Raw genomic sequence first — 24,720 nt, 5'->3', positions numbered from 1 at the left:
GGCACTGGGGACAATTATTTGACCCTTATGCCAACATTCAGCAGCACAAGAAGCCCACTCTCAGCTTGTCAAAATGCCTCTGACAACTCAGTCAGGGGCAGAAAACCTCATCTTTCTTTCCACATCTGTGAAGTGCTAACAGCCCTGCTCCCCCATCAGCCCTCCAGAACAGAAATGACACCTGAAAAAGCCTCCTCTGTCCTTTGAGGAGTGCCTGGAAAAGCCAACTTGATGCCATTTCCACCAGGATGAAGGTTTCCCAATTCACCGACTGCATCCCTTGCAGCATTGCTTTCCAGCATGGGGGAAAAGGGCTGGGGTCTTTTGGATATATTCCCCAGTTTGATCTCTTCTCAGCACCAGGGCTGCTGCAGAGAACAGTCTGAAGTCAAGACCAGTGGCTCCCTGCCCTGCCCTTGGGGCCAGACCCTCGCATTGCACGTTATCAGCTGCTCAGCAAATTGCACACCACCACTCTCCTACCACAGAGGCTACTCTAGTGCAGCAGGATCTCGGCGTTATAAAAGCAGAGGCTTTACAGAAAATGAGAGAATACAGCTCGGTTTTAAATTAGAGAGTGCTGAGCAAACGGGATTTCCACTCGCAGTCCGTGGCAATTTCCTTAAATGCCCAGTTCGGGATTCATCTTGTTGCAAAGTGGGATATTGCTCTCCTAACAAGAATCGCTTCAACTCGCTGATGGAAAAGGCTCAGCAACAGAAATCAAGCTGTCAAGTAGATTTAATTGGTACAGTGAACAGAAAGTTTACCCCCACCTTGAAAGAGATGAGAAAGAATAAACTGCTCTTACAAAAAGCTTTGCTCTTCAGCGGGGACTGCATCCAGGTGGAAAAAAACAGAGCAGTGACTCCAAAGGCTTGCTGGGGAGCAGCTCCTCCAGCATCTGTGGCCCTCACTCATCCACCAGCTCCACGCACAGCAGTTTTCCATGAGCAACTTTTGAAGCTCAGAGATTCAGGAAAGTCCTTTTTTATTCATTTTCAATCTGTATGGTATTCTGTAGCATGGATAGGATCTCCTTCAGGCCCTGGCACTTGGTGGGAAGGACTGCTCTTCTACCATGGTCTGGTTTCCAGAAGCGCATGCAACAGCAAAAGCAGAGTAAAGGATGCAGGGGTCCCTAACAGGAGATGGGGGGGGGGTGCAGGGGTGTTCACCACCAAGCTGCCCTCCTCCTATAAAGGTTCTGGGGGGATCTGCACCTACATTTGAGGGCTGCAGCAGTGCCTCTGTTCTACTCACTTCTCCCCCCCCCCAGCACCAAGTCCTGCCCTCCCCCATTCAAACTATCTGGGCCTCTCTTAGAGAATAAAATATTAATAGCAGCATAGCAAGCCTCTCTGCAAAGGCTGCATGTATTGAGCTTGCAAGGCGCTCAGGCTTTTAGAGAGCAGGACACTTTTCCTACTTCCTAAGCATTTTCATCGTCCTGAATCAATAATGCACTCCGAGTCCAGCAAACAGGTCGCTGCTGCTGCGCTGCTCCTGGTAGGGGCCGTGTCTGCACGCAGATGCTGTTCTGTAGCGAGACACGGGGCTGAATCTGGCAGAGGAGGGATGGGGCAGGATCCAGGCAGCTTAATTTGTGGACGAGCTTTAGGGAAGTGCCCCGGGAAGAGCAAAGCTTGCAAGTCTTGGGTACAGAACATCCAGGTTTGGAGGCGAGCTAAAAAGCAGTCAGTGGGATTAAACCTCGGCGTCCCTGAACGTGTGCCCATATTTGCTGGCTGAGGGGCGCCTGCTTCATCAGCTCCTGATCCCACTGGCTGATCCCAGCCTCGAGGTCACCCCTTAATCTGCAAACTGGCAAAAGGAGCAGTGGCATAGCACAGCCCCACCCTGACGGCAGGATGGGCACGGAGGTGAGGCCAGGCAGCAGAGAGAGGGGTTGGGGTTACAGCAGCTCATTGGGGAATTACCAGTCCCGAACGAAGGAGCTGCTCAAAAATTATTACATGGCAGGCCAGGCTGCACGCGATGCATGGATGTGCCCAGCGCAGACAAGATTATCTGCTTAGGAGTGGAATTTTCCACGTGGTGCTTAACCCTCGCATCGCCCCCAGATGGGCAGCACACGTATTTTTGGGCCAGGGCGATCCCACAGCAGAGGCTGGGCTGCTGCTCCAAGGCACCCTGTGCTGCCCGGCCACCCTGGGGCTTTGGAAATGTCAGCATTGCTCTGAAGGCAGCCCTGCCAGTGCCATGCTGGGGGAGGTCACCCTTAGACTGGGCTGATTTCAGCCTGGTGCTTAAAGTTTGTCATGTCACAGGTCTTTTGGGACCATTTTGTCTGTGCCTGAGCCGTGCCAGCTGTGTTGGGAGGATGGGGAGGTGACTGGGATCAGTGCTTGTGCGTTATGGGGCAAGAGCTGAGGTTTCCTTGACCCTTACATCAAGATCAGGTCAAGGAGCCACTACTCTGGTGCTCAACTGCAGGGACCTGGGACTTTCAAAAGCTCCTGGCAAAGCCAAAACCTGCTCCTTAAGCCCCTGCCTGCCTCAGTTTCCCCCACCAGGAGATGGGATGTTGCATTGGTACCCCCCAACCCAGCCACTCAGACATTTCACCATGGCTGGTGGAGCAACAGGAGCAGCAGCTACGCCTGGAGAAGGGCACAGCACTGAGCGAAATGTGGTGAAATATTCACAAGATGCTTCTCGAATTGAGAAACAGACTGGAGAGGGGGAAGGGGAACAGCAGCCAGCAAAGCACAGGTTGCGTCTCCTCTCTTGCAGAGAGATGGGCCCAAGGGAGCGTGAGAGCCTTGAACGAGCAGCGTGCTGTTCAGTGAATGAGTATCTGCTTCAGGCCAAAGGAAAGAGGCAAAAAGAAAAGCGAAATGTCTTGCTGAGTGCGTACCGGCGTGCGCTTACTAAGAGCCGTGCGGCGAAGCCAGCGGTGCGTGTTCTGCTGACTCACGGTATCCTGAATCCAGCAGGCAGGCAGAGCGTGTCCTAACGCCCCGTGAAGAGGGGTGACCTTGCGCTCAGACAACCTCCGATCCGGGAGGAATAGAAAGAAAGGGAGAGAGCAATCAATCCCCCAAACCACTGCGGGATGGAGGGGGGAGAAAGAGTGACATTCGGCTGAGCCAGAATTAGCAACAGATCTGTGGAGGGACCCCATTTCCACCCTATTAATAATTCATCCCAGCTCTGCCTTTACCTGCTAATAAACAGGAAACAGCTTGTTAGTGAGGACGTTCTTCTCCCCTTTTGCTTTCTCTGCCCTAATAAGAGCCCCTTGCAGATGGCTGGGGGAAGGGAGGCAGCGAGGGAAGGGCACAGGAGCGAGCAAACATCCCCGCGAGCCCACGCACCGCTCCCCATCCCTGCAAGGCTCCGTTCCCCGGAGCTCCCTGCCTCCAAAACGGAGCCAGCCTTCCCCTGCAGAGGTGAAGCTGCTAAATAATCCACCACTTAATCACAGACGCCTTGCCAGAATCTGCCTACACGCACGGGCCACTTAAAAGCATCTCTTCAGAGGGTCAGCACGGAGAGGGAAGCGATGCGTAGGGCTCTGTGCCCAGCTCGGGGCACACCCGCGAGGTGCAAGGACGAGGGCTTTGCTGAGAGCGTTCCCAAGCTCCCAGGCCTCTGGATTATCAAATATATACGTAACTTCACCAAGTGGCATTTAGGAGAAACAGAAAAACACATCTCAAAGAAAGCTATTAGGGTTTCATTCTGAAAAGGCGCGTTTTACATCCAGAGCACCCCCCCAGCATCCCCACAGCCCAATTTTGCAGCAAACGTGGCCCCACCCAGGGACCCCTCCCTGCCAACACACCAAGAATCCCAAAACAGCACAGGCAAATACTTCTGAAATGTTTGCCAGATTCGATTCACAGCCTCACATCACAGCAAAAACCCACGTAGGCACCAGGGATGGGGTAACCAGTGCAAGAGGAACACCCCAGCTGGGGACGGTGATCCTGAGCACCAGGACACAGCGCAGGGCACTTTGCAGCCTACAGGGAGCTGAGAAACCCCATCCCTGCTGGGGCCACCTCCAGCTCCCGGGGCACTGGGCTCAGCCACCGCTGCTCCCGCAGCCGAGGGAGGCGCAGACCTTCGCCCTGCACAAGCAAGGACCCGGCCGGCGTTTCACTCCAGAGGTATTTCTGCTCAATTATTTCCGTGCTCCCAGCCATCTCCGCCGCTGAGTTATGCCACTTGCCAGCTGTTGGAAATAATCGCTGTAAATTAATTACGGTTGTTTCACCCCTCTGATCCCTCCCAGCCCCCACGAAGAGAGTGAAAATTAATTGTCAGCAACTATTTCCAGTTCTCTGGGAGTCCCATCCTGGCCACTGGCAGGTTATGGTTTATGCCCCTGAAGCATGAGATTTAATTACCCACAAATGTTAGTTTTGATCATAAAATCACCTTGTCTTTTCATAAATCCAGACAGAGCAGTTGACCCGTGGGATCAAGAACAAGAGCTAAAATGCCCAGCGATGGCTTTAGGACAAGCCCACCGGTTCTCCCATGTAAACGCGATTCTGGTCAGAAAACGGAGTTGCTTCCTGGAGCAGATATTGAGAGAAAAACCACAAAAGTCTCCTGATCCACTCATATCACAGCGTGGTGACAACTCGTGTCGCAGAAGGCAGGTTTCAGTGTGTCAGAGCAGAGGATGGAGTTGCTCGTCACCTGGGCTGGGATGGGGAGCACATCCTGCCTGCTGGGCACAGGCTGGCAGCTGCAGGGAGCAGCACAGGGCGGCGGGGCTGCTAATCCCGGGATTAACCCAGGGAACTCATCTGAGCATAAAGAACAGGAAAACAAATGCACTGAAACAACCCCTCTGGTTTTATCCTGAAACCTTCTGTGCAAACAAACCCAACGCCGCGCTCCACGGGGAGAAGCCACGAAATGAAACTTTGGGTGTCTGGATGCCTAGAGCCAGGGGCAGAGCAGGTGCTGTCACTGTCACGGCCCGAAATCTTCCCCGGCAGGAGCCGTGCTGTGAGCACAGGGGCTGCTCCAGCAGTGCTCCCGGCCATCTGCTGCCCCACGGGGCCACCGCATGTTGGGGACCCTGTCCCCCAAGGCTGGCGGGCACCAGTGCCAGACAGGCTGTGCAGGGGAGGGGGCTGCAGGACACCTGCAGGGAGAGTATCAGGGAAAGGAGGGATCAGGTGCACGCAAGGATTTTGCCAGTGCAGTTGTTTTGCAGGGTCTGATGGAAATTTGAGACGAACCTGAGCGCTTTGTTGCTGTGCGAGGCAACGCGGGGACTTTGTGAACCTAATCAGCTAATCTTTAAGCTGAAAACCAAGGCAGGGTCGCGGGGGCACTGCAGGAAGCGGAAAGACCTTGGGATGCACCTGAGAGCTCCTTAAGACGTCTGGAGCAGGGCGAGCACCGGGAGAGGATTGTCACCTGGTGGGTGGAGGTGACATTCAGTGCTCCCCGGAGGGAGGTTTTCGTGTTGCTTTTCCTCATTGAAATCCCTCCAGCAACCACCCAGCTCAAAGGCCAGCAAAACGCTGATCCCTCGCAGGGTTGTTTTGCCCTGGATGACTCGTGCTGCTGCTCACAAAACCTGATAAACGCCTGCAGGAGGAGGGGAAGCACCACACCAGCCCTGCCCACCGCAGCCCCCCTGCCTCCTGCTTGCACCCCAGCTGTGTCAGGGCTGGTTGTTGCTGATGGCACACACGGGTCAAGGCATTCTCCTGGCTGCTGGGTGAGTCCGTTTGCTAAGTAGCAGTCTCATTTGTAAGTCTGCAGGGAGCTGGATCCGGATCCTCAGGGCTTTTAACACTGGCAGCTGCAGAGGGGGGTGACCCAGCTGCCCAACCATCGCCAGCTCTTGCAGAACACCCTGGAAACATCTAAGGTCTGAGCCTGTTCTTGGGGAAAACACTACGGAAGGAAGGACAGAAGAGAAACCTGCAGAACAACATAGGTCTTTGTGACCAAGAAATGCATTTATTTTCTTCCCCCTTGGACAAAAATCTTCCCACAGAAAAGCCAACATTTCTTCACCCCAGCTAAAAACAAAGTTCTAATTTCTGAAACCTCTCCAAACTGACGTGACACCGCTCTTCCTCTTGTGAGTGAGATTAAAACCAGATCGATCCCAGGGTGACCTGGGCTTGAGCAGAAGCTTGACCTGAGCTATAGGATCTCATCAGGCAGAGACCTTGGGAAGCAACACAGCTCCACGGGGTCCCCAGGCCAAGACACCAGCTGAGCAGCTCACAGGGGTTCTGACAGCAGTGGTCAACATCCTTGGCCGAGCAGTACAAACTTTCACACTGTCCCCTTATTTTTCGTCACTCAAACCTTTATATTTTTCTTTAACCTTACTAATATTTTTATTATTTTTCTTCATTGTGCAGCTAGCGATTGTAATTTCTTTCCAGCTTTTCCTTTGGCATGGGGACCTACTGAAGGCTGCAGTTTTATTTCTGTGCAGCTTTCTCCATTCACAACAGATGTCTAGTTTGTTTAAAATATTCAACAGCTTAATGATTAATCAAGTAATTTCACCTACAAAAATATATAATTTTATGCTATGAGGCTTAAAAATGGCATTATCTGCCAGGAAAAAAAGCAAAACAACTTTGTGCGCTCATTAAGAGCCCTAGGAACCAGCTGGGCTTTGTGAAACTGGGCTTTTAGTGCGCCTGTTTTCCCTGTTCCCTCTCCCCCCAGCAAATCGGGGGGCAGCTTACCTACAGCACCCTGGATTCCTGTCATCATGCCTTGTCAGACAGAGCTTGCTGCCCAAGAAATCCTCCTCCAAGGACCAAACCCCCGCTGTCACCTTCAGAAGCGCCCTCGTGCAGCATTTCTGCTGAGCACTGAGAGGAGGTGAAGCCCAAGGGTACACCTGGAAACACCAGCACGGGACATTGCCAGGGACGTCACCCCCCTGGGGACATTTGCCCCATGCAGTCACAGTCTTGCTGTGACAACTTGTCCTCAGCTAGGATTTTACCACTTGCCCCAGGGCTTTGCCCATTTGGGCTGAGCTTGGGCTCAGCAAGGCTGCAACGCTTTTTGGTGCGCCCCCAAGAAAAGAGCAACCAGAAGAGCATGCTGGAGAGCTGCAACATTTAGTTGCCATGAGGACATTCACGACTGATTTAATAGCATGAGACTAAGTGAACTGTTTTATTTTAAGCTCCCTGAGACCAAGTTTCCCCGGCTAATGCATTCTGACTTTTAGATTGAAGACGTAAATATCTTGAGACTTTGGACAGATTCTTTGGAGGACACATGGCTTGGATAAGGAAACCAGATTCTAAAATAATACCTGGAATTGTTTCAACAGTGCTATAACTGATCTTACCAGGACCAAGGGAGCAGCCAAAGAGTGGCCATCTGTTTCCGCTCCCCCCCTGCCCTCCCAGCTGACTTCAAACCACCCCACCGGCAGCAAACGCATTGAGCATCCCGAGGAGGAAGGACATTTCAATAAGCCCCAAACCAAAAAGGAACATTTCATTTTAGCAGAGGAAGCTGTAGTGACATGACTCACTTGGTGGCTTTTGAGGCTCTTGCCCACCTTTCAGCGCTGTCACTTAGAGGTTATTTTCACGTTTGCCCTGTTAAAACTCAGCAGATCTCAAGCCATATGCCACTCCAAGCATCAGGGTGCTTAAAGACATCCTTGGGCTTGCTGAGCTGTGCACGTTTACAGGTTTGGGTATAAAGGAGCCACCAGGGATCACGAGCCTCCAGTTCCCTGATCCCTGGGACAGGCATATGGGAGACGGGCAGGGCTTTGGCCCTGCTTCCTCCTGCTCTCAGCCTGCCAGCCCGCAGCAGGAGCATCATCCCTAGCCGTAAGGATGAACCTGGTCAGCACGGCCACACTGGGGACAGCTCACACAGCAAATACTCAGTGGAGATTCACCTCCTGAGCAGCAGCACGAATTTACTGGGGAGCCTTCTGCTCTGCCCCACAGGCGGTTCCCCACCAGCCCCACACCACAACACCGCACTGCTGTGCCTTTCTTCAGACACGAGACATGAAAACACAGCTCCAGGATGGCCTTTTCAGGGTTGTCCTATTAAGCCATTTGTATGACCGCATTTGCGGCAGAACCATACTGCAACACAATATGTTGCCTCAGCACAGGAAAATGCACTCAAAGCCCCCATAGCTTCAGCTGATGGGGATTTTTCATCCTCTTCCATCAGCAGCCACTGTAAAGCTGTGCTAAGAGGCAGCTACATCCCCCAGCAGGAAGCTGTGTCTCATTAGCAGAGGTAAACAATTCCTCTGAACGTGACGAGTCAGGAGAGCATATTAAATATGTCAATACCTTATTTTTTTTTTAATCCCCGCTCCAGTGCGGCATGCTGCAGCAGGAGAGGCCCCCCAGCTCCCCAGCTGGCATCTGCCCTTGCTCAGGACACCTTCCTTTGGGAAGGGAGCACCAGACAGGTGCCCTTACCCCACAACTTGACCCACCCATGCAGGTCTGAGCACATCATCCATGCCCCTCACTCACTTGGTACAGCTGCAAGTGAAAAATAACCAAACACCCAGCGAACCATCCATCCAGTGCCCTCTCTGCTCAGGGGGACGTGCACGCACCGCACCGGGGCTCAGCAGCTCCAGCCACAGCCCCTTCCTCTCCCCGCACACACAGGAGATGGCAAAAGCCACACATCACTGCAACTGGGGCTGTGTCAGGAGGTTGAGCTCATGTTGGAAACAGTACAAGTTTTGTTGCTTTTCACCCCCTGGTTTCTGCTGCTTTCCCTGGCAGCTTAGTGCACGCACGCAGCAAGGCACGCTTTATTTACAGGAGCCCCCCCCTCCCCACAGGCACCGCTTCATCCCTCACAGAGCAGCCTGGTGCTCACGTACAGATCAGCTGCTCGCTGTTTTTGCTTGTGGAGCTGCCTTACTTGCAGCACACTACCCAAATGCTGCTCAAAAGACAGAATTATTTATGCCCTCAGGAGCTTTTCTAGGCTTCTTGGCACTGTGGCCTCCACTCGCTTGTACCCAGCACGCCTCTGAGCCATGGGGAGGCAAAAAGCCCATTTTACAGATGCAGAGCAGAGACAGCCCTAGGCAGCTCCTAGTGGGTTTGGTAGCCCAGCTGGAGATGGCAAACCCCAGATTTTCCAAAGTACCTCACATTATACATCAGCATCCACATTCAAGGCACAGCCCTAGTCCCCACATTACACCTATGAGTCCCCACTTGTGGGAGCCAGGTCTCCCCTCCTCTGCCTTGCCCAGAGCACCATAAGTCAGACCACAAGCACTTCCAGCAGCTTTGCAGGTCAGAGCAAGCCCCTGGCACAGGATCAGTGCTACAGACACATGAGCAGCCTCTCCCCAGGCTTCCCCCTACTCACAGCACCAAGGATGTCCCAGCCCCAGGACACAGCCTGCTTGCCACATCCCCTGCACCTCACAGGGTTTAAGCCTCTGACACCATCATCAGCGCAGCTCCTGCATACAGCACCCTTCACTCCAGACCACGCACAAAGCATTCAGAAACAAAACCATAGAATAACTCTCAGTCTTACCTTGCAGACCCGCTGTGCTCAGGACGGCCAAGGCTCACACTCCTGCAGGCTGCTCACCTCCAAGCATCAGCCCCAAGCACCTCCAGCTGCTTTATCACCTCCTCGTATCACAGAATCACAGAATTTCTAGGTTGGAAAGATCATCGAGTCCAACCTCTGACCTAACGCTAGCAGTCCCCACTAAACCATATCCCTAAGCTCTACATCTAAACGTCTTTTGAAGACTTCCAGGGATGGTGACTCCACCACTTCCCTGGGCAGCCTGTTCCAATGCCTCACAACCCTTTCAGTAAAGAAGTTCTTCCTAACATCTAACCTAAAACTCCCCTGGCGCAACTTAAACCCATTCCCCCTCGTCCTGTCACCAGGCACGTGGGAGAACAAACCAACCCCCACCTCGCTACAGCCTCCCTTGAGGTACTTGTAGAGAGCGATGTCGCCCCTGAGCCTACTCTTCTCCAGGCTGAACAAGCCCAGCTCCCTCAGCCGCTCCTCGTAGGACTTGTTCTCCAGGCCCCTCACCAGCTTCGTTGCCCTTCTCTGCACCTGCTCAAGCACCTCGATGTCCTTCTTGTAGCGAAGGGCCCAAAACTGAACACAGTACTCGAGGTGCGGCCTCACCAGAGCTGAGTACAGGGGGACGATCACCTCCCTAGCCCTGCTGGTCACACTGTTCCTGATACAAGCCAGGATGCTGTTGGCCTTCTTGGCCACCTGAGCACACTGCTGGCTCATATTCAGCCGACTATCCACCATCACTCCCAGGTCCTTCTCTGCCTGGCAGCTCTCCAACCATTCCTCTCCTAGACTGTAGCTCTGCTTGGGGTTATTGCGCCCCAGGTGCAGGACCCGGCACTTGGCCTTGTTGAACTTCATGCAGTTGACCTCAGCCCATCGGTGCAGCCTATCCAGATCCTCCTGCAGAGCTTTCCTACCCTCAAGCAGATCGACACACGCACCTAACTTGGTGTCATCTGCAAACTTACTGAGTGTGCACTCAATGCCCTCGTCCAGATCATCAGTGAAGATATTAAAGAGGACTGGCCCCAGCACCGAGCCCTGGGGGATGCCACTAGTGACTGGCCTCCAACTGGACTTGGCTCCATTCACCACGACTCTTTGGGCCCGGCTATCCAGCCAGTTTCTAACCCAACGAAGCGTGCGCCAGTCCAAGCCAAGAGCAGCCAGTTTCTTGAGGAGAATGCTGTGGGAGACGGTGTCAAAAGCCTTGCTGAAGTCAAGGTAGACCACATCCACAGGATGTGGTAGATCACCTCCTTGGTGCCAGATCACCTCCTTGGTGCCAGGTGACTCTGCCTCTGTGATGAGAGGCCCGGCCACAGCTGAGCCTGGTGCCATACCAGGCCCTCTCCTTCCCCATCCTCTGGGTTTGGGTTCTGGGAGGTAGGGAGAAAGTATGAGGCAAAGAGACACTTTGCATACAACAAAGATTTGCAGTGTGGGGCCATGCAGGGCTTTTCAGGGGTCAAAATCTGAGAAGTACACCTGCTATAACACATCCCTGCATCATCCCTGAGGCAGGCCTGGCCCACACCACTCCACCCTGCAGGCAGGGGCTGCAGGGCAGGAGAAACCCCAGCTTGTAATGAAGGACTTTAACATGCACACAGGTGAGCAATGTGCCCATCAGCACAGATAACCCTGTTATCAAGCTGAAGAGTCACCAGAAATGGTTATCGTATTGGGCTGACTGGGTGCACACTGCCTGCCACACTTGTCCCCAAGGCCAGCATATTGTCCTGCGGTGGCCTGGGGGGCTCAGCAGAGACACCACAAGCACAAACCTCTGCTCTCTGCCCTACAGCCCAGTCCCGTCCCAGCTCAGGGCACAGGGAAATAGGGCTTCCCCTCTCCAGCAGTGCTGGGCCCCACTCAGAGAGCCTGGGGAATGGTGTCTGACCACCCTAGTCAGCGTCAGGAGACGGCGGAGGCATGGACGTGCCTGGTGTGGCTGTGTCTGGGGACTGAGCCGTTCCCTTCTTGTGAGCAAGCAGGCGTGCATGTGGCTTTCCACTGGCTTGTAACTCGGCCAAGCTAAAGTGAAGTTTCTCAGAGACGGTCTCAGGGAAAACGCTTTCTATGAAAATTGCCCCTGTGCCAAATTGAAGGGCCCTCTCCCAAAGGGCCTTTCGGAGGAAACAACTCGACTATTCTCATGGCAAAGGCAAAGCTACATATTTCTGTCTTAAATTCATTCTCAGAAATGGCATCATGCAGAGCCAGGCCCTCAGCACACTCCAGCTCAGCCAAGCAGTTAACATTTTGACAAAAGCAGCAAAAAGCAGGAACGGGGGCAAGCAGGGTCTGGCTGAGAGCTCAGTCACCCCTGCGTGGCCCACACGGTGCCCAGGCATTGCCTTCTTCTCTCGTGACCATTGTTGTTGTTCCAGGAGAACCCGTACCTGTGCAGCGACGAGTGCGATGCCTCCAACCCCGACCTGGCCCACCCGCCCAAGCTCATGTTCGACAGCGAGGACGAAGGGCTGGCCACGTACTGGCAGAGCGTGACGTGGCGCCGGTACCCAGAGCCACTGCTGGCCAACATCACGCTGTCCTGGAACAAGAGCATCGAGCTGACGGACGACATCGTGATAACCTTCGAGTATGGCCGGCCCACCATCATGATGCTGGAGAAGTCGCTGGACAACGGGAGGACTTGGCACCCGTACCAGTATTATGCAGATGACTGCATGGAGGCCTTCAGCATGCCAGCGCGGAGGGTCCGGGACCTCTCCACCACCAGTGCCAACAGGGTCCTCTGCACGGAGGAGTATTCCCGCTGGGTGGGATCCAAAAAGGAGAAGACTGTCCGGTTCGAGGTGAGGGACCGCTTTGCCATCTTTGCTGGCCCCGACCTCAAGAACATGGACAACTTGTACACCCGGCTGGAGAGCGCCAAAGGGCTCAAGGACTTCTTCACCGTGACTGACCTGAGGATGAGGCTGCTGAGGCCAGCCCTGGGGGGCACCTACGTGCAGAGGGAGAACCTGTACAAGTACTTCTACGCTGTCTCCAACATTGAAGTCACTGGCAGGTAACAGCCGCTGTGTTTCTTTGGGTAGCTCTTCTCGGAGGGATGAGAAGAGGGTTACTGCTAGAAAACTGAGCCATCAGGGTCAATGTCAACCGATGAGATTATCAGTGTTTCTTCCTCTAAGTCCCTCTCTTCCAAACCAAGCAGCACTAGTAATAAAACAGATGTGACCTTGCAGGGGATGGTTGAGGCACCTCTGAGGCTACCATGGGGGTGTCCAAGAAGGACCATGTCCTTCCCAGTGTGGTGTAGGGATGGACAGTCAGATCTCAGTTTCCTCCCAGATTCCTGTTCCCCTCTGTCCCCTGTTCACCCTGTCCCCAGCTGTGCAAACATGGGCAGCCTCTGCCTAAATATCTCAGGGTTTGTTTAGAGGATCTGGGGGTGAGGAACAAGGCTCTCCCCATTACACCCCATTCCATGGGTGGTACAAGCAGCATGGGTCATCCTGGCTCAGCCCTGTACCCCCAGAGCAGCCCTGTCTCAGATGAAAGAGGTTTGGGGGTGAGGCTAAACCCAGCGACAGATCTGGGGCAGGGGAAGTCAGGAGGGGGTTTGTTTCTCCTGGTTTTTGTTTTTCGTTTCTCTGTACAATGCCATATGTTACATTATGACATCAACCGAAAAAGCAAAGTAAGGTGGAAAAATGCCGAGATGGCTGATTTCCCATCCAGCTTGTGGATTCAGCTTGTGTGAGACTTAGAGGCGAGAGGGGAAAAATCTCCCCATCACCCACCCCTGCTAACAAGGATCACCACAGCGACAGAGGACCCGTTTGTATCGTTTCCAAACTGCTTGCTTCTGAGACTTGCAAGCGAAACTGTTTTGCAGGTGCCACTGAGGCCGGCTTTGACTGCGCTCCAAGGGAAAGGAAGCAGCAGCAGTGGGATGGAAGAGCCCTTTCTTTCGGCAGGGGGTGGTGGGAAGGGCAGCAGGGTGCTGGGAGCGGATTCGTCCGCTTTTTCAGAGTAGTCACAGGCAGAGACGAGCAGCCGCCTCTCCCGGCCTGTATTCCTCTGTGTGCTAACTATCCATTCCTTGGAGCAGCTCAGGATGGGGCAAAATAGCAGAGCAGAGAGTGAAAGGAAGGAAAAGCAGACAAAGAAGGGGAAAAAGGCCAGCGTGTCACCTTCCCTCTCACCTGAATACTGCAGCTCCTTGGTGTTGGTGACAGCAGTGGCAAGGCTGCAGTAACCAGCTCACAGCCAAAGCACTGGCTGACGGGGGCTGTCAGAGGGGTGGAGGTGCTGTGCCCGTTCATTAGGACCGGTTAGACTTCAGGGTTGTAACAGGGATGCAGCGTTTCCAGTTCATAAGTGGTAATTGATTAAATATTTGATGCCCTTGTGCAATGACCTTTGGCTTCCGAGCACGGATAAAACCCAGGCGTGCTATGCAGGTAACGAAGGCCATTACCATACCCACAGCACCTCTGGGATGCTTGATGCTTTAAGGTGCATGGTAGAATAGTGCTGTAAGTATATGGTATAGCAGATGTTGGTGCTGGTGACCCAGGGATGTCTGTCTCTGCAGAGCCCTTTACGTTTTCTACGTGCCTTGGGCAGGATGTGCCCCTTCAGCACTTTTAGTTCCTGGCTGTGCTGGTGAGATCCTCCATAACTCAGCATCTTGCTAGCTGTCAGTTGTCTTCCTTCCCCCTCTGCCCCCAAACCCCACCATCTTCTGAACTCACTGGCCAAATTTAATACCATATAATAGCAGCAGAGATTGCTATGAGAGAGAAAACCCCCAAAGATTTTGTGAAAAGAGGCAAATAGAGCAGGGGACGAAAGCAGGGGAGGGGACAGCACAACCTCTACGAGAAATCAGAGCCTCCACAGCCACCTGCAGCCCTGGGACAGCAGTGGCGAAGATGCTCAGACCATAAGTGTCTGGTGGGAGCTGCAATGCTGCATTTTTGCTGGGGCCAGACTGAGAGGGGTTCGGGTTTGCTGGCTGCTTTTTGGAGGCCTCCCTCCGGCGCTGGCACGCCGCCCGCGTGGCCAGCTGCCCGCGGCTGCTGCAGAGCAGCGGCTCCTGCTCGCCTCCACTGCCAATGCAGCAGGGCCTCTGGGAGGAGAGGGCTTTCCTTGGCTGGGGACAAAGAAAACTCCAAAATCGCCTGCTTCTGGCCCAAACTCCAAGTGCTGAGCTATAGCAAGGCCCAGCTTGACCCCGCTCCGGCTCTCCCCGCTTGCTGCAGGCTCCTGAGAGAGGGGATCGCTCCTCCTGGACAGGCAGACAGGGAAGGAGTCGATGCCTGTCCTGGGCTGACTCCCCCAGCACCAAGAGGCGAGTGACTGAGGAGCTGTGGATAAGTGGTGTGTGAGGTGGAGAAGCTTTGTGTGAATTCACTTTGCTCCTGTGATTATTCCAGTCCCAGCAAGCAGAGGTTTTTTGCAGGAAAGCAATCTAATTCGAGCTGTAAGCAAAGCCAGTTACAGTGCAGGGACTACAACCAAATTAAATCTTCTGTGTGGCTCAACAAGGGGTGGGTTAGAGAGAGGAAGAGAGAAGAAATCAATGTGAGCTACTCAGGAAAGGGCTGAGGCAGAGCGGGGAGGGCTGGGGACGTGCAATGCCTCTTGCAGCCCACGAGCACAGACCGCATATGAGCAGCGGGAAGAGAGTGTGCAGATAAAAAGGGGTGTGTTGTTAGGGATTCACCACAGGGGTCACAGAAAATGAGAGGGAAGATGATTACGAAGAAATAAAGGCTCAAAGGCAAAAAGCAGCCAGAAAGTCCCAGCTGGAGAGCAGAGGAACCAGTGACCGGGAGCTGCAAGCAGCCCAGGGCCGGCAGAGGAGCGGTGCTCGGCTGTAGTGTGTGGCAGCAGAGGAGCAGAGCATGGTCGTGGCCAATGGCACTGGAGGAGCAACATGTGGCATCGCTCGAGCCCCTGCATGGCAGCAGGATTTGGGCAGACAGCCGTCAGTGCCTGCACAGCGATGAGGGACTCGTGGCAGCTCATTTCCAGTTGAAGTTCACAGTCAAGGGAAGAACAAACCTCACTGCTCTCAGAGCAGACCATGAGCCTGGAGGTTTCCTCATGCTACAGCCCCAGCTGGAGGGTCCAGTGGGGTTTCTCTGATCCCCTGGGCCAGCCTGGGACCCCCCTCCTTTGCCCCTCTGCTTTTCACCAAGGAAAACGCCTCACCACAACCTCCCACGGCTTGGCAGAAAAGGAGAGAGAGAAGGAGCAAAGGACATGGGGAGAAGGGAAAGGACTTTGCTGCCTTCCCCCCTCCTGTAGGCTAGATCACAGGGGGCTCGAGCTTGGCAGGATCTCCGGAGGGTCTGGTGGGTCCTGAGGGTCACAGCTGGGTGCTGGTGCAGTGGGCTGCTGCTTCAGGGCTTCCTTTACCCACTCCATCTGCATCTCCTGCAACCTCAGCCAGGTCCTTTTCTTTGTCCAGGGATGAGTTTATTTTTACTGTCTTTCTTCTTCTTGGTATCTAATTTTTTTTTTCCTTACATCCTGTCCCTATTGATCTGCAGAGTAACTGAGATACAGAGGAGTCAGGACAGGAATAGACACAAGCAAGCCCTTGGCCTGTGTGCTTGTGCGTGTGCCAGGTGCGATGGGGAGGGGAAGCAGAGAGACTTTTCCCCGCAGATCTCAGTTCCCTGCTCAGTTTTCTGCTTGGTGCAGCAACGAGCTCGGTCATCTTCTCGAGAGCAGGTGAATGAGCTTTTCCTGGCTGCCAGGCCTGGCGGACGGTGTGATGAAAGCCGCCGGTTCTGTTTCCATTACACACCACGTCTCTTTGGAGTAATTTTTTCCCCTTCATAACGTCAGTCACCGCAGTGCTCAGTGGGGCACGCTCCATCACAGAGACATTAATAAGCCATAATTGAAGTTAATGTGCCATGGCCAGGACACATGGATCCAGTTAGGAGAAATCAGATTGAGCAGAAGTGAATCAATTTTAGGCTGATTATTAAGATTTTTCTCCTTTGCCCTCCTCTGCTCCAGTGCATGCTCTGTCTGTCTGTCCTGCCGGTGATGAGCATCCCCAGAGAAAGGCAGAAGGAGGCAGCAATACTCACCACCAAACAGACCCACACAGCAGTGCCTCACCTCTGGGATTTGCTCAGGTCAAAGAGGCACCAACAAGAAGAGGTTTCCAGTTTTGTAATGGTATTTCTTTCACTCCCTTCACCGACTGCTTTTCTTAGGGTTTCATTGGCATCTTTTTTTGCTCTCACAAATGAGCTGAAGGGAAAGGCCCTCTGGTCTCCCCTGCTTTCCCCTCTAGCAGTCCCGATGCTGTGCTTGCAGATGTGCTCCGGGAGGCTTCGCTCTCCGCATGAGTGGGAGCAGTGAGGTTGTGCTGGTGGAGCAGAACGAATTCTCCCAGCCCTTTATCTTGGCATCAACGGCTGGGATCAGGCACTCCAGCCCTGGAGGATCACAGCTATCCCCCAAAGCACCTCTGCCAATAAATCGAGCTGGTTAGCTGTCAGTGGTGTCCACACACCGTACCCTTTTCTGCCTTCTCAGCAGCTCTGTGGAGATGCAGTGATGCTCAATGCTGTTTTGCTGTTAAAGATGAGCAGTTCCTGCTCAGCCCAGCGGCTGCCTCATGCTTCTGTCCTCCAAACCAGTGTAGTTCCATCAGCCTGCTTCCCCCTGTGGTCACAGCTCAGCTTGAGCTGAGGGTGCCTGTCCCCAGGCTGCTCTGCCTTGCTTGGAAGTTCCTCATTCTCATCAACCTTGATGAATTTGTTGGAGAGCATCTAGCCATAGAGGTTTGCAATCTTGACTTGTCCAACAAGACCGTCTCTAAAAGGAAGAAATGACACAAATATGTTCAGCAGTCTTTTGCAGCGACAATTGGATTTTGCATAATGACTGATGCCCACGTTGAGCACCTTTCTGTGAGGATGGGATGGGACTTGGTGGCTGCATGACTGCTGCATAGCAGAAAGGGGCCACGCAGGGACCTCAGGTCAATGATCTGTGAGAGCATGGATTTTCCCGAGCTGATCATGCCCAGCCCCATTTGCAGGAGTGTGACCCCAAAACAAGCCACGGGCCCACCCAAACATCCCCTGAGAACTGGCCCAGCACATCTGCAGCTCCCAGCCAGCCTCTGTCCATGCTCAGCAGCTTTGGGAACACCATGAAAACCAGGACAAGGACAGCCCACGCCTGTCCCCGCAGCTCCTGGCAGCCAGGCATCGGGTCCCAGGAGGTAATGGCATCCTCGTGTCAAGGACGGCCAAGTCTGCGCCAACGGCAACGCGGTCCTCGGCCCGTCCTCGCCTCCACGCTGGGCAGCCCCCGAGAGCTGGAAGGATGAATTTCCCTGGCACTCACCCAGGCTGGAATTAGCTTCAGTTCAAGCAAAATCTTGCTCTTGGTCATATAGTTAAATTAAGTTAATGCATAGCAACTCTTTGCTTGGCTTTTCTTGAGTCTTGTGAAGAGTTTTACTTCCACTGCAGCAAGGTGGAGGGGGAGGGAGGCAGTTAGGGAGAAACCCAGAGAGCTCCCCCCTCCCCGAGATACTTGTGACACTTTGTCAATAGCCGGAGACAGATGCCCAAGGTCCTATTACCAGCTCCTGGCTTAGTTTTGTGAAGATTTTTATTTCCCCCCCGATTTTGTTGCCGAGTTGCGTCCGGCCCTGAGCAGATAATAGAATTTCATCGATAGACTGAGAAGGTGATGTATGTTAAAGCACTTAATATGAAGAGACTTCTACAGGAGCCCAAATTCAATTTGGCCAATGAACTCAATTGCAGGCATTATTGCATTCCAGGAGAAAGACCAAGAGCATTTATACACATTACTCTGCAAATATTTATGTTCATGTATCCGTGTGATGTCCTCTTCACCCTTCCTCCCTTCTGTTGCCCGACCCCCTGATGGGGAAGCTTGGGTTCGTGTTTGCTTTTTAAGACAGCTTTGAATGTAAATAACGTTCCACCAGTCAGCAGGATCTTGACAGCTGGTGAGTGTCAACTTATTTAAAATAAATAGCCTCTCGAATGGGAACAGCCAGCTAGCATGCTCTCCACTTTGGCATCTTTTAAATTGTCTCCTCTCTGTAACCCAAACCTCAAATCATTTCAAAGGGCAGCAAGCAGGGTTCCTCCCCACCGGGAGGACTCATCAGTCCCCACCACACAACCAAAAGCAAAAACCCACAAGGAAAAGAAACCACTCACAACATGTCCCTCTGACCTAACCCAAGGAGGTTTTTTTTTCTCATTTTTTTGGCTCTGCAAAAAGCAGCAAAACCCAGAAGCCTCCCTCGCTGGCTTGCGCTGAAAGGAACAGTGCATTAAGATGGCTCATCCTCCCCATTCAGGCTCTGAACCACAGCTCAGTTACTCTCCCAGCTCCACTCCTGGGATGAATGAGCTGTGTTTGCCCCGTTCTGTGCTTGGCATGGCCCTTTCAGCCCTGTTCTAGCCCAGCCTCTGCCTGAGCAATCCCCAGCAAGGTGAGTCCTGTGATCACCCTCCGCAAAGGGACGATGCTTTGTACACGTTCTGGCCTTTAGAAGCTATTTTAACTTACTTTTGCACACACAGATGGCCCAGAAGCAATCCAAGCTCAGCACCCGTTATACTTTGCCCAAAAGATTGGCTCCATGCTTTTGCTGAGCTGCCAAGACGGTTGCAAAGGAGCAGGTAAAAGTGGGTGAGTTGTGGCCAGCCAGCTGCCGGAGCATGCTGCAAGCAATGGCTGGGGACAACAATAGAGAGAGAGGGGGAAGAGTTATTCATGTTTCCCCGAGAGCTGAGATCAGTTGAAACACCATTTTCCTCAGGGATGGAAGGGAAAGAGCTCCCTTCAAACACATCTTCCCATGAGACTCATTAAAGTCTCATCAATTACAGTGAGAGCAAACAATTCAGGGGAAAGCTATCATAATCCTTCCTTTGGATGGCAGTCATTAGCAGCTTTCCCCGTGAGCTGCCTCCCCCCAGTGCCAGCTGGGGTAAGCTGAAAGGGAGCAGGGGGGCACCGCTGCCAGCCCAGAGCATTGGTGGAGGGGGGAGAGCAGGAGTCCTGTGACCTGGGAGCCAGCAAGAGGGGACCCTGCAGTGTCCCTGGGCCACCTGGCCCTGCAGCAGCATCCTGCCTTCAAGCACAGGGTGGAGATCATGGCATGGGCTGGACTGGAGGGAGACTTGGAAAGGGAGGTGGTGGCCCACTGTAGCGGCTGCCCAAAAAAAAGTGTCTCTTTAGCAAGGAGATCGGGAAGAAGACAAACAGAGAGATATTCTTTGACTTTCTCTGCCTACATTTCCTGCTCTGCAAAACACAAGTATGGACAAAAAAAAAAAAAAAAAAAAAAAAGGTTGTAAAACAGATAAGGACCCTTGGAAGAAAAGTGAAGGGCTGAGAAGTCTTTAAAAATTATTTCAAAAGTCACTGTGAGTGAAAGCTCAGGGTGGTGGCTGCTGTCCCAGTCCCGGTGTGGCTCCTGGGGGTTTGCAGCACTCACCTGCAGGCTGTGCCTCCTCTCTGAGCCTGCACGGGGCCACATCCTTCCCTTGCATACGGGCTTGGCACCAGAACGCTTCCAACCGCTTGCTGCTGTGACCTCCAGGATGCTGACTTGGAGAAATGCAGGGACGGTGAACTGTTCTTTACGATCGTTTAAAAAAAAAATAGAAAAAAAAAAAAAAAAAAAGATACTTTCCTGCAAACTTTCCTTGGCTCTTCAAGCTCCTTCTTGTTCCCTGGTGGAGGCATTGGCAGCCTCCGACCACACTGCACCACTTTGAGGGGAAGGCAGCAGCTGAACGACCTGCACTGAGGATAAACTCATAAATACCCCGTTGTGCAACGTGTTGGGCCAAGCTTTGCTCTGGCAACTTCTGCTGAGGCACGGGGTGAGCCAGGTGTTTAATGCAAAAGGCAGTTGTGTGTCACCTTCCAACAGCCCAGCGCGGGACTTGGGTGTCCCCAGGCCAGCGAGGGTGCCTGTGGGTGCTGTGGCTCCTGCTGGATTTGCTCTCCTCCACAGTCACCCACGACATCTGAACCATACGTGGGCACCAAGAACCAGTGCCACCACTGCTACTCTTGAACCAGAGCTGGAGAGGACAAAAACTAGCAGCTCTTCTGAGCCCCCTGCCTCAGCCTGAGCACCCTGCGCTCAGCACCTTGCTGCAGGGAGAGCGGAGCCAGAGCAGCCTGGGACTGAAAAGGCCATCACTGCCTTCTGCAGCACACAGCGCAGGTGTCTGCCCCGCTGCTGCTCTTTAAGCCTCATTGCTAAGCAGCTCCTAACCTTTCCCTTCATCCTCTCTTTCCTGAGATGGCTGGATGCCTGAGGAGGATGAGCAGAGGCAAGCAGGACGCGCAGCTCCCACCCAGGGGACTGGGCTAATATCATTTTCTCCCATCTTCACCAGCTGGATCTTGGCTGGGGAATGCTGCTGAGCACAGACCGTCAGTGAGCACATGTCCTTGGGCTGCAGGCCCAGAGGAGGAGGCAGAGAAGCCTGGAGAAGGGGGTTAACGCTGAGCACAAGCAGCAGGGAGGCCCGGATGCAGAAACATTTGAGCAAGATGGGATTGGCGATGGGGGCCAGCTGTTGGCTATTAAATAATGCAGCCTGATTGATTGGTCTGAAAAGTGCTGTGTTGTGGGGTCAGCTTGCTGGGGTTATAGTTCTCTGCTCAGATTGATGATCCTCAGAGGTTGAAACCAGAAAACAATTCCCTGGTAAAATTGATCCTTTGGATAACGAAAACTTTTGCACAGTGGCAACAGGCTGAGCAGTGAGAAATAGGTGACCCAGGCAAGAAGGACAAGAGACTGCCTCTGCTTTCTCTTTATTTCATTTTCCTTGTTTACACCAATTAGGGAGTGAGGCTTCTCCCTGTAAAAGCTGTGCTTGCTGGCACAGGAGCAGGCAGGCACCTTTGCAGGGGCAGGAGGAGCTCAGCTATGGCTCTCCAAAGCTGTTGCTCTGACTCAGAGCCCGATGTGGTTGTGGTGAAGCTCTGACCTGCTTTAACCTGTTCCCTTGCTTGCTCCCCTCCCTCCCCTCCTGTTAGCTAATTTTGAAGCGAGAGAAGGAGGCTGTGTTTGCTGGACTCTGAATAATTCAGAGCCAGGCTCCGCAGCAGCCGAGGGCTGGGCATCTCCTCTGCCAAAGGGCTGGGACAGCTCGGCCAAAATCCATCCTCATGGGAGGCAGAGGGGACACGGAGCGGCTGAAGTACAGCATCCCTCGGGTGTGGGTGATGGCCAAAGCTGCTTCCTTCGCATGGCTGCTCAGGTCCACAGCGTGTGCATGGAGCAGGGGTGCTGGGGTGTTGCGAGTGCTTTCGGCTGTGACACGGCACCTCCAGCTCTGGTAGCACACAGACACCAGTGGAGCGTGCTGAGCGTGTCACAGCCTCTGCTCCACAGACCCGATTCGCTTTCCTCGTCCTTTTTAGAGACTGCAAAGCTCCCTTCCATGCTTGGTCAGAGACGGGCAGGGCTGTACGATGGGGAGGGGCTGCTCATCCAGCTTACGCTTAGCTCCAACTGCGGTTTGCTAGAATTAAGGCCAGGGAGGGAGGAAAGGAAAAATCCTAAGCGAGGTCAGCATGTCCAGCCATGCGTGAACGGGAGCACGGCAAAGGCGTGCTCACCACATCAGGACAGCGGCTGGGAGCCTCCGTGGGGGCTCCAAGCAGAGGGGGAGAGGCACCAAGCGCATGCGCAGCGCCAGCAGCCGGGAAGGGACCCCGCTTACAGCTCCCAGCCTAATCCACTTTGTTTATCCCCGAGCAGATAGAGCACAAGAAGAAACAGGCCACGTTTCCTTCATATTCTCTGCAAGTGTTTCATTTCCCTCAGCTCTGAGTCTCTTGTGCAATTAGCCCCGCAAAGCAGCACACTGCCTGGTCAGACTCCTCTGCCTGTTCACGTTAGGTACAGCATTACTGTTTTCTAATGGTTCTGCTTGTGAGGATGTAAATGATTACACCACGGACAAAGCAGTGAAAAACCATCATGCTGTGCTAGGGATCCACTGTCTGGAATGAAATGAGAGGTTTTGGTCCCCGTGGTCTCTGTCTGATGGCCTGAACTAAGTCCTAGGAGTCGATAGAGCCACGTGTGAATTATGGGCTCAGCCTCTGTGCTCTGCACAAGTCACCTCCCGAGTTAGAGCAACAGGAATTACTGTGCATGGAGATAATTATTCCCTGCATACTGCCCTACAGCTCATTAAAAGTTTCTTAATGCTTGCGAATTGCTGAACAGTGTTTTTCGTTGTTGCCTTCTCCGATGAGGCGGTGACTAAAAGGCAGGTTCTGATGGCAGCTTTTTCTCTGGATTAATTTGGGCATAGCGGGCTGGGGTTGCACTGCATGTAGCAGAAAGGGTTTGTGTTGTGTAGCTTCACCCCACAGGAGAAAACGCTCTTGAATTTAGCACACTGTGCAGGTGTCAGGGGGGTTGAGTTGCACCAGAGTTATCTGTGCTCTTCCATCTGAAAGCCCAAAGCTGTCCCCTCTGCCTCCAATAAAAGCCTGCATCAGAGCAGAGCAGCCAGATTTCTGTAACAGACTGAAACGTATGCAGTGCTTTACTGGGGTCTCAGATGGAGATTCTGACTTACCATTAAATGGTCTCTGCTACCACAGCTGGATGGTGGGAGCAAAGTATCTCTTGTCTTGGAATAGAGGCTGCAGATCCACCTTGGGCATCGTAAGCCCAGCACCAGATACCCTGGGAAAACAGCAGAGTTCAGTGGAAAGAAACCTGTAGAAGGAACAGGAGAGGGGCAACCAGCCTAGCTTCACATCTACATTTTCATATGCACCGATTGCATTACACTGGGACAAGGACAAGGCACAGCAATACCTGACACTTCCTCTCCCGTCTTCTTCCAGGTGTAAATGCAACCTCCACGCTAACCTGTGCACCTTCAAAGAGGGCAGCCTTCAGTGCGAGTGTGAGCACAACACCACGGGGCAGGACTGCGGCAAGTGCAAGAAGAACTTTCGCTCCAGGTCTTGGCGAGCAGGATCCTACCTGCCTCTCCCCAGCGGGTCCCCCAACGCATGTAAGTAACCTGCAGGGAGCCAGCCCTGGCTGTGCTGCCACCTTGGGCTGCACAACACCCACGGATGGGAGCAAGCTCTCATCTTCTTCTCTTCCTCAAATCAGCGTGTAGCTCTGCAGGGTGTTTGGGAAGGGAAATGAGTATTTGTGTCCTGGTGCACAGAGAAATAAGGGGTGAGCCGGGTGGATACAAAGGTGGTTTCTTAGCTAGCAGCAGATGAGTGATGACTTTGTCTGTGTCTGTACAAGTATGGGCCAAAACGTAAGTCTGTGGCTTTGTAGCGATGCGAATTACTGTCCCTTGGAGAAAATATTATTTGGCCGCCGTAGAGCATTGGCTTTCACATAGCCCATGAGCTCAGTGATGGTGCTGCTCAGCTGCAGGAGAGCAGCACGCTGGATATCCTGGTTGATTTCTGGATCCCCCTCTGTGTACATCAGCGTTTCAGGCAGGCGCCGAGAGCTGCAGTCCCTCTGCGCAGCTCCAGTCTCATCCAATTGCCTGCTGTAGCAACGCAGTGACAGAAGCAAAGGCGCGCAGATGAGATAAAGGATATATACCCACCATCGTTCGAGCAGGGGAATTGGGGCAGGAAACATCACAGATGGGCCAGTTTCTCCTGGGTTTCTGTCCAGTCCACATCAGCAGACTTGTTTAAATGTCACGGAGCCACAGTAGCCCCTTCAGCCTTTCAAGCAGCGGCTTTGAGCATTACCAAAGAGAATCTTTTCCCTCCCTCCCCCCAAAATTTTTGAAAGATTTATGTGCTTTAAGATGATCAAAGCTGAAACTCAGGCTCCGAAGGCCGTGACGGGAATGTTTTGTGTGTGCCAGGGATGGTAGACAAGCAGGTTCTTTGAAAGGGAACGAGCTTGTCAGCTACCACCAAGCGGCTGCATCATTTCAAAGGAGCCTGGGAGAGTTTCTGGTGTTGACAGGCACAGACATGCTGTTCTCTCCCTTTCCCTCCCCTCCGTTCCTCGTGTCTCTTCCTATTTCTTTTTCTCCCCTGCTCTTTTTTCTCCCATTCATCTCTCTTCCCATCTGTCAGTCTTCTATCTTTCCCCCAACTCTCTCTGTCGCCTCCTCCTCC

At 53.2% G+C, this 24,720-nt stretch overlaps 1 protein-coding gene across 1 annotated transcript in view; it reads left to right on the top strand.

The window, feature by feature from the left end:
* The window catches only part of NTNG2 (netrin G2), a gene marked incomplete at both ends in the record, with an annotated part of 42,013 nt that overhangs the window by 4,695 nt on the left and 12,598 nt on the right, over positions 1-24,720 (top strand). Inside the window, 2 exons of the mRNA XM_084299326.1 lie at positions 11,946-12,589; positions 23,455-23,627. Of these exons, the coding sequence (XP_084155452.1) occupies positions 11,946-12,589; positions 23,455-23,627 (817 nt within the window). The remainder of the gene's footprint in view (positions 1-11,945; positions 12,590-23,454; positions 23,628-24,720) is intronic.

Source organism: Netta rufina (genome assembly GCF_964035555.1).
Source record: "Netta rufina genome assembly, chromosome: 20".
NCBI lineage: Eukaryota > Metazoa > Chordata > Aves > Anseriformes > Anatidae > Netta > Netta rufina.
Note: the sequence above shows the minus strand (reverse complement) of the source record. Positions and strands in the feature narration are given on the sequence as shown.